Source organism: Ailuropoda melanoleuca, chromosome 9 (genome assembly GCF_002007445.2).
Source record: "Ailuropoda melanoleuca isolate Jingjing chromosome 9, ASM200744v2, whole genome shotgun sequence".
Classification (NCBI taxonomy): Eukaryota; Metazoa; Chordata; class Mammalia; order Carnivora; family Ursidae; genus Ailuropoda; species Ailuropoda melanoleuca.
The window spans coordinates 56,719,323-56,729,870 of NC_048226.1; the positions used below are offsets into that span (position 1 = coordinate 56,719,323).

Here is a 10,548-nt window from a genome sequence, read left to right on the forward strand (position 1 = left end):
AAATATTAAATAAATAAATGTAAAATTATGATTTCCTTTTGTTCATAGGGTTTTAAAGATTTTATTTATTTATTTGAGAGAAAGAGAAAGAGCACAAGCAGGGGAGAGGCAGAGGGAGAAGCAGACTCCCCATTGAGCAGGGAGACTGACATGGTGCTTGATCCCAGGATCCCAGGATCATGACCTATACTGAAGGCAGATGCTAAACCTTTTGAGCCACCCAGGTGCTCCTAGGGTTTTAATGAGTTATTATCATTGTATATTTTGATGCTCAGATTGTTCACAGTCTGTCCACTGGAAATGCCTTCCTGTTGGTCTAACCATTTCCTTGCTTTCTGGTACAGTAAAATTTTTCAGGCTCATCTTGTGCTTTCCCCATCTGAGCCCTAGAGCCAGCTCTCTTGAATTTAGTTTTCTACAGTTTTTTCTGCCTTATAAACCCATTCATTTCTGCTTTTCTATTTTCTCCCTTGCATTTCTCTTGCTTTAATTTTCTTTTCCTAACTTTTTGAGTCAAAATGCTTAACTCTTTCGATTTTATTTTTTCTCTTTTCTTGTAATATAAATATTTTGGGGAGTGCATTTTCTCCAGAGAAAGACTTTAATTATATTCCATAGGTTCATGAAAACATTCACTATTTGTAGTTTCAATTTTGATATGCTCTTTGATTTAAGAATAAATTTGATATATGTTTAATATATCTCATTAATTATGTAATTTATATTTATATCCTCAGTGATTCAGTAGTTACTCGATTTGTAGGTAAGAAGGAAAGAAAGTTACTGTGGAGGTTATTTTGTCTCCATTATTCCTAAAATTTTTGCTTTATGAATTTTAGTGCCATATAATTTGGAACACAAAAATATTTAATAGATTCCATACCTAAACTTGTACTTCTTGATTTATCAACTTTAGACAATGAATATTCAGAGCCTAGTATAAAATGAGAAAAATTTCCCTCTTCACATCATGGTTTGATTAGTAGGAAAATTAATGTCTAACTTTGACTAGTTGCATTTATACCTTCAAATATTATTATTAAGGTCCCATTATTTTTAAATATTCTTTAAACTGTAAATATTAATTATTTACTATATGAGGGTATCTGTACAAATATATTTTATGCTTTTACTTCTCTGCTGAAACTTCCAAGTTGTTACTCATTACTATTTATACCTTTTTATTAGAATCTGTGAAGAATTTATTATTTGTGTTAAGGCTTACAGAATTTACTTAACCTTTATTAGTATAGTGTCCATACTCTTTAAGCTTCAGTTGTATGTTTATCACATTGTATTTTTCAAAGAGATCTTATGGTACTGTGTATTCTCTAAGGTCTTATATTTATTTATTACCTTTATAGTTATTGGAGAATAAAACTCATGATATATGCCCCCCCACCCTGTTGTCTTACTGTTTGTTTGCCAAGACTTTGCCAAGACTTACAGAAGACTAAGGCCACACTAAATTTTGTCTGGGTGCTAAAATAATTGTTTATCTTCAGAACATGGTAACATTTAATTATTCACCCAGTCCAGAATATCTGGTCTCTTTGTAAATCATGTATTCTGCTTTCTCTTTCCCTTTCTGGGTCATGGTATTTAATTCTTCATATTCAAGTATTTACATGAGAAAAGTGTTCTTATATGTTTGAACATTTTTTCCCCCATACCATTATTTCTGTTTTCTTATTCAGGAAAAGTTTTCACATGTAGTATCTGTTTTCTGTCTTCATTTATCATTTTCTCTTTTTCTTTTCTCTATTTGAATGTGTTAGCCTTTATGTTCTGATTTATTAAATATTGTCATTTTTGCTATTTCTAACATAAATTTTGTCATAATTTTATCTTTCTCTTCTTTCCTGAATATAGCCTGTTTATTTGTAATTTTTTTCTATTGTCTTATTTATATTTAACGTCATGTAGCTCTTTGTTTTTCTTTCATCAAGGATGGGTGTGTGTGTGTGTGTGTGTGTGTGTGTGATTGTGAGGGCTTCCTCCCAACTTCCACTATTTCTTCTGGTGCATACTGTTTGATTTTTATTTGGTAACTTAACTGTTTTTCATTGTTTTTCACACTTTCCCTTAGGGTGTGTTTTGCCTAGGTACCCAGATTATTGAATGGTGGTTATTTTTTGAAGATAGGTTACTTGCTTGAAGAAGGATAGCAGTAGGGAGTAAGTTGATACAGCAGACATTGAATTTTCTTGTATATTAACTTTGAATACTCTCGTTAACTTTGAGTACTTTCTCATCAACTGTAGTCAACTGAAGACTGTAGTCTTCCCTAAATGATGTATCTCTAATTAGTACTGTCATAATTCATATTCCAAAGGTTTCTTGGTAGTGACTTGACATCTATTTTTAATTTGAGTATAGTTGACACATTAATGTTACATTAGTTTTGGGTGTACAGCTTAGTGATTTGAGAAGTTCGTACATTATGATATGCTCACCACGAGTGTAGCTACCGTATGTCTTGTTGCATCACTATTACAATATCTTTGACTATATTCCTTATGCTGTTTATTTGGCCTCTATTTCACTTCAGTGACTGAGACAAGCTGCTTCTGTGTTGATTGCCACCTAGCATTTGTCATCCTACCACTACAACAACCTGATTCTTAAAAAAATATGAGTATATGTGGAATCCTTGTTTGGCTCTACATTCCATATATGTCATGGGCTTTGGGTTCCCGTTAGTCTGTCTGAGTCTCCAGAACTTTCCATCTCAAGTAAGATTTCATTTGTTATATTCTTTAGGGCTATATAACCTTCCCCTAAAGAACTCTGATTATTTTCTCAAACAAGATAAACTTTTGTACCTCTTTTAAAGTTTATTGAAGCTACACTAATTAGCTGATATTTTTCAGTTTGTTGTTTGGAAATATGTAAATACTCAGTATTTTTTCCTTTTTCAAGTTTTTATTTAAATTCCAGTTGGTTAATTTACAATGTAATATTGATTTCAGCTGTAGAATTGAGTGATTCATCACTTACATATAACACCCAGTGCTTATCACAAGTGCCCTTCTTAATACCCATCACCCATCTACCTCATCCCCCCTCCCACCTCCTTTCCAGAAACCCTCAGTTTGTTCTCTATAGTTAAGAGTCTGGTAAATACTCAGTTTTAATGAAGATCAAAATTGTTTCCTCTTTTTACACTTTGTTATTTAGTGAGCTCTTTGCCATTGTGAGATCTTTAATGCCCCAAATGACATTGACATTATCTTCAATCTTATGTAGAAAAGAGGTAAAATGATTAAAATATGATAACCTGCAAGGGACAAGGAGTGTGTGTGTGTGCGTGCATGTATGCGTGTGCATATGCGTGTGCTCATGTGTGTGTGTGTGAGGGAGAGAGAGATTTTAAGTAAAGTTTCTGTTATCTTGACATTGATTTTCAAGGATGTCTTTCATGTGAATATTAGTGGAGTGCAGGTTAGAGTTTTGTGCTGGAGAGATTGATTCAAGGATCCTAAGTGTATGTGTGATAATTGGAGACGCAGGTGTAGGTCAGATCGCGCAGGAAGAGGTTCTAAACTGAAAAGATAGAGGGATTGAGAATGGATTCATGGAAAATAAGATGAGCCAGCAGAGCAGTCTAATGAGGAAGAAGCAATCAGGGAAAGAATATGCCACAGAAGCTAACCACAGAAGTAGATAGGCTTCCCCAGTGCCAGATGTCACTCAGAATTTAGTGCAAGGAAGACTGAAAAGTGGTTATTGGACTGGAAACTATAGGATTTCCTATATTCTTAATGAAACAAATTTTAATGAATAATGAAAGTGGAAAATAAATTATAGTGAGTGGAGAAGTGAATTTGAGTTGATGAAATGAAGATGAATTTAGATTACTTTTCCAAAATTGTTGGATATAGAGGAATGTTATTTTGATAATTTGTTGCATAATATTCCCCTCTTCTCGTCCCTTCTCAGTTAATATATGTACATTTTAACATCATAACCCACTCAGAAAAGGGGCAGGAACAACATGAGTGTGCTTGTGTAATTGTCCATGTTGTACATCAGCTTTTAGTTATAGAAGTCCTTGATTAGGCTGTATTCCTCTGCCTCTTGATGGTTTATTTAGCTGACATTTTTCAGGTCCCTTATGTTTATTCAATGTTATTTTGAAGGAGAATTAACTTGGGTATTTTAGAAAACAAAATTAGTTGAAGGGAAACAAATAGACTATTTTTTTAAAGATTTATCTTTTATTTGAGAGAAAGAGAGAGAGAGAGTGCATGGGGAAAGGGGCAGGGGGAGAGGGAGAAACTTAAATAGACTCTGTGCTGAGCATGGAGCCTGGTGCGGGCCTCGACCTCCTGAACCTGAGATCAAGATCTAAGCTGAAACCAAGAGTTAGATGTTTAACCAACTGTGCCACCCACGTACCCTNACTGTGCCACCCATGTACCCCGAAGCAAATACACTATTAATCATCAATGTAGGTATGTTTAATCCCTATTATTACACAAATCTAGACTTACTTAAAAGCCTTGAACTGGATCACTTATCCAAGCATATGGAAAGAATTAGTCATGCTTATAGTGTCTGATGGATCATTTATTTTCTCCATGCTCTGTATTTCAGTCCTATGCTAGAATTCACCACCTGCTTATTGGTAGAAGTACTGCTTTTCCTACCATAAAAAATTATTGATAATGTTTCTGTTGCTATTGCTGCTGAACTCTTTCTTTGTGCCCTGAATATTGCATTAAGCAAAGTTCTGCTTATCACTGGATTAGTTATTAGAATATATCCTGCAAATAATTTTGAAGAGGTCTCAGCTTTCTGTTTTCCAGCTAACCATACCCTGACAATTTCACATGGTCACTGTCACATTTTCTCTTTGGCTGTGCTATCCATCTTTCTTATGTTACCCAGTAGCCACTCCAATAAGCCTAATTTTGCAGTAAATAGTGGTTTTGCATTTACATATTTCTTTTTTTTTTTTTAAAGATTTTATTTATTTGACAGAGATAGAGACAGCCAGCGAGAGAGGGAACACAAGCAAGGGGAGTGGGAGAGGAAGAAGCAGGCTCATAGCGGAAGAGCTTGATGTGGGGCTCGATCCCATAACGCTGGGATCACGCCCTGAGCTGAAGGCAGACGCTTAACCGCTATGCCACCCAGGTGCCCCTGCATTTACATATTTCTAAGGCTTCACTTATTCTTAGCTTTTTTCCCTTTTTAAGGGAAAGTTTATTGGGGGAGAAATAGTTTAATTTTAACACTCACAAGACCCATTTTAACAAATTTTTATAACCCCCACAAAAAGCATACATAATTGACTCTACCGCACAAATATAAAAATACATATCTACCCCTGGACAGACATTATGACATATAAACAAAAGATCACCAAGGTATCACTCAGATAAAACACTGAATTTTAGTTTCTCTGTTTCAATAATATATAGTGAGCATTATATCTGTAAAGAAAATTGTTTTTTAAATTGTGCCATGAATTTCTTGTTCTTTGTCTCTAGTTTAGGATTTACTTTGTAACCACCCTTTTATATCAACTTCTAATCTTCTTTCAAACAAACTGTGGTCAAAATCTGTGATTGTACCCTTATAATAGGGTTAAGCCCCCTCTGCTTCTGTCAAAAGCCCAGCTAAGACATATTCATGAGGGAAAACAAGACTGGAAAACAAATGTAAACTTAGTCCCTCTGAAACTCCTTAAGCTTTATCCTGGTATTAAATTTGATCACCAGAAAAGCTCAACTTCTGGTCTCTACAAAGTTACAATTTCATGTTGAAATCTATTGACTTTTTCTTAATGAAATTGCTTCAAAGACAAGATTCATTATGTTGTTCAACACCCTTTATGTAAAGTCGCCTGTCAAAAATAACTCCTGGAAATGAGAATCAGTGAAGAAATTTTTTGGTGAATTGTAAAGTGCCCTTCTAGGCTGTGAGTACTTACTACATAGGCCCTTCTGGTTTTGAGTTTACTTGGCTGTGCCAAGTTTAGGGCAAAGGCTTACCCTTAAGTGCTGTAGCTCTTCTTAGGCAAGTTGATTTCTCAATTTTTCTATTCTTTGCTAGCAATTCTTCATCTTATAATACCCATCCTGTGATTTTTTTTTTTTTTGGTAGGCTATTTTAACTGAAGGATGAAGATATTTACTTTTTAAAATCCCTCTGTTAAGCCAGGATTTCTCAAACCTTGAACTTTTTAAAAAAATATCTATGGCAACCATCTCCCTTTCCTTTCCATACCAGACACCAGGGCTATTTCTAATCCTGTTTTTAAACTGGGTCAGGAAATTGGACTAAACTAATACTTCGAAGAAGTCTCTTCTTAATCCATCAATCTAAAAATCTATAATTAAGATTTTATGTAATATCCTATATTAGAAATATGAACATACTTAAAAGTATTTTTGATAAAATGTAGCTATAACTTTGCTCATTTAAGATAATTATTCCTTATGTTGCTAAAATGCAATTAGGTAATTTTCTGATTCTTAAAACTTAACTGAGTAATATAGGTAAGAGAATACCTAAATCATGTAATTAGTACTTTCAGGTTTATTAAATGGTAATGATTTATGTGGATAGAAAGCAGTTTACTGTTTAAATTTCTTTTATTCCAGTTTCATTTTTAAAAATTAGTATATGTTATTGATGATTAATTTTAGATCACAAAAGGCTTAAGCAAAGTGTCAAGTTTTGTAATTCAGTAATTTGAAAATAAAATTGTTAAGTTTGGACTTGTCAAATTCTACTGGGATGTGGTTAATAAATACATTTTAAAAAGTTTAGAAGTGCATTAAGCTGCTGATTTTCTCACGACCTTTTCACTAAGGGAAGGAATAATGTGCACGTTGGTATTACTGCTTTCTGTTTTGCAACATTTCTAACAGCATGCATTCTCCTGGAGAAGGGAGAGGACTTGTGATGTGAGTGCCCATCATTGTAATGATGCTCATCGCACTCAATACTCTATCTTCCTTTTCATCTCCTTTGAAGGATGTCAGTTTTTTCTGGCACTGAAGGAGAATGGCAATTAGTTTGCTTCTTGGCTATGATTACTATCTTTCTGCTCTTAAGGTATATTGTGTGATTTGCTTATACATTAACTTCAGATGGGATTGCAAACCGAATCCAGATATTGGAAGGTGCTCTGAAAAGGGGCTGGCCAAAGATGGGGGCCTGCATGGATCATGTAAAAATTAGTAGTATTCCAGAGAAAGAGAAACAGAGACAGACAGAGAGACAAGGACCTCAAGTAAACTCTACTTTGAATTGTTATGGCATTGTCAGTTCACATTCTAAAGGTAAAGGATTGAGATTCTGAAAGGCTTTCTTCAGAGGAGGGACATCATATGACACATATAAACTCCAAAAAACAAAGCCAGACCAGATTTGACGTCAATGAAAAACATTACATTATTTCTTTGTATTATTTTATCACCTTATTCAGTTCTGCTTGTGTATCAAAGACTGATAATACTTCACTTCCATGGTCACTGAATTCTTTTACTATGATGAATGTTTGGAATTAAACTCTATTTATAATCTTGGTTAATAAGATTACAGAAAGTTACTCAAATTTTTAATTGATTTTTTTTCAGGGTTGAAAATGTCTAAGTACATTGACTATGGCCAGTTGAATGCATTGTGCCATGTAAGAGGACTACAATCCAGGTAAGTTATTCATGTGTTTCTTTTTCTTTCATTCAAATGAATATGAACATGTTTGTTTTATGGATAAAGTATAGTAGTAAACTATTGTTGACTCCATAGGTACTTGATTTACCACATAGATAAAAAACATTTGAAAACCTGGAGGTTATTTCTCCAGATTAAAGGGACAGAATATATGTTATATTTTAAGGAGACAATTGAGTGTGAAACAAACAATTCATCCCTAGCTGGGCCCTTTCTAGTACTTAAAAAACAGTCATAAGGGAAGAAAGCTTTAAATGGTTGAAAACAAAAATCCTGAGTGAAGTACTTTGGCATGCATAGGAGATACCTAGTCAAAAGATACTGGAGCCAAAGAATTAGGAAATATTAGGGCTCAAAGCTCAGATTTCCTAAGGTATGTGATACTTGAAGATATAATTTGAAAAAAAAATTATTTTCTTGCCAACAGTGTTTCTCAGGTTGTATTTTTGGAATTATAAAGCTAGTTAGTTTCTTACATATCAGTCAGTGTCCATCCACTCTNGGAAATATTAGGGCTCAAAGCTCAGATTTCCTAAGGTATGTGATACTTGAAGATATAATTTGAAAAAAAAATATTTTCTTGCCAACAGTGTTTCTCAGGTTGTATTTTTGGAATTATAAAGCTAGTTAGTTTCTTACATATGAGTCAGTGTCCATCCACTCCTCCACTTTCCCTTATTAAGAGAGGACCTTGCCTCATCTTTAATGGCATTGCTGAGAAAATGTCCCTCTATATTCTATTCTTTATTCTATTCTATTCTTCTATTCTATTCTATTCTATTCTATTCTATTCTATTCTTTATCNTCTATTCTATTCTATTCTATTCTATTCTATTCTATTCTATTCTATTCTATTCTATTCTATTCTTCTATTCTTCTATTCTATTCTATTCTATTCTATTCTATTCTATTCTATTCTATTCTATTCTTTATGATAAGAATTAATTTGGTACTTGTAAATAGCCCTAGGTAGGCCTTCTACCTGTAATACTCCAAGAGTTAAGGCAGCAGAGGGGTTTAGAAAGAACCTTTTTTTTTGCAGTCCGTTAATTTACCATATAAAATTGCTGTAAATGATAATGTGTACAGATTTTCTGTTCAAATATTCAATTGTAAACTTCTTGTTAAGACTGTTATGTTTCTATTGCTTTTGTATGGAATGATATTGCAAAAAGAAAAAGAAAAGAACCTTTAAAAATAAATCTTCTTAATCCCTATCACCTATTTCCCTCATGCCCCCACCCACTTCTCCTCTGGTAACCATCAGTTTATTCTCTATAGTTAAGACTCTGTTTCTTGGATCATCTCTCTCTCTCTCTTTTTCCCTGTTGGTTATTAGTTTTGTTTCTTAAATTCCACGTATGAATGAGATCATATGGTATTTGTCTTTTTCTGACTGACTTATTTCACTTAACGTTATACTCTTTAGCTCCATCCATGTTATTGCAAATGGAAAGATTATTCCTTTGTGTGTGTGTGTGTGTGTGTGTGTGTGTGTGTGTGTGTGTGTGTACATACCATAGCTCCTTCATCCATTTATCTATGATGTACGTTTGGGCTGCTTCCATAGTTTGGCTATTGTGAACAATGCTGCAATGAGCATAGGAGTGCCTGTATCCCTTTGAATGAGTGTTTTTGTATTTTTTGAATAAATACCCAGTAATGTAATCCTGGATCACAGGTAGTTCTATGTTTGACTTTTTGAGGAATCTCCATACTGCTTTCATAGTGGCTGTACCAGTTTGCATTCCTACTAACAGTGTAGGAGGGTTCCTTTTTCTCTACATCCTTATCAGCACTGGTTTCTGGTGTTTTTGATTTTCTTGTGTTTCTGATTTCAAGTTATTTCTATATCTTCATCGAACTTGTCATTTCTTCTTTTTCAGAGAAAGGGAGGAGGACATGCTTCTTTAATATTTCTTGGATTTCTCTCTAGAATGATTTTTTTCCCCTTTCACTTATGCCTCCTTCTCACTCTGAGTGCCTTTCCGCACTGAATGAAGAATCAACATGCACTCCCAAGTCATGCCACTTTGCTTGAAACCTGGCTGAGGCACTCACTAAATGTGTGTGACCTTGGATTGGTTACTTAATTTCTTTTTAAATCAGTTTTCTTATTTTTAAAATGGAGATAATAATAGTATCTATTTTACAGTTATTGGGATGACTACATGAGCTAGCATATGTAGAGTAAACAGGGTCTGGCACATAATGAGAGTTATATAAATGTTATTTAAAAATGATTATTGCGGTTCAAAAAGTCTCATCCAAGTTTTTAAGTGTTGAATATATCTGATATGCTGGACCCTTTTCTAACACATAAGAAGCTAGTTCAGGCTTTTGGAGCCGATGCCTTTTGTCCTGTCATTTTCCTTTTGCTTTTTCTCCCAGGCATAATAAACAAAAAACAAAAAAACCCAAACATGTTTCTAGACCTCTTCCCCCACCCACCTTGGGTGATCATGGTAAGAGAGATTGAATCATCTAGATGTGGAACTGCCAAAGACTCCATTCGACATAAATCTTATCATCCTTCATCTTCCTGGTTTGATAATCTCTCCTAAGTAGTGTTTTCTCATCAGACAATACGCTGCTCCAAGCCTAGTCTGGTTGTCCAGATTGACTTCCTTCTAGTAAGTCTTGAATTTACTGTGCCTTTTCTTAGACACGAAATCCTGTGAATTTCTTGGATGTTTTCTTTTGATGCACTGGTACACACCAGGGGCCTGGGAGACGGCATGTTTTCAGGTATATATATATATATATATATATANATATATATGTATATGTTTTAGAAAAAGAATATTAGGTTTTAGAAAAAGAATATAAGATTACAGGTACAAACAGAGATTTGAA

General features: G+C 34.1%; 1 protein-coding gene across 1 annotated transcript in view; it reads left to right on the forward strand.

The window, feature by feature from the left end:
• CNBD1 (cyclic nucleotide binding domain containing 1) overlaps positions 1-10,548 on the forward strand; it is a 429,548-nt gene that overhangs the window by 20,139 nt on the left and 398,861 nt on the right. The window contains exon 2 of the mRNA XM_034668509.1: positions 7,596-7,668. Coding sequence (XP_034524400.1) covers positions 7,596-7,668 — 73 coding nt within the window. The remainder of the gene's footprint in view (positions 1-7,595; positions 7,669-10,548) is intronic.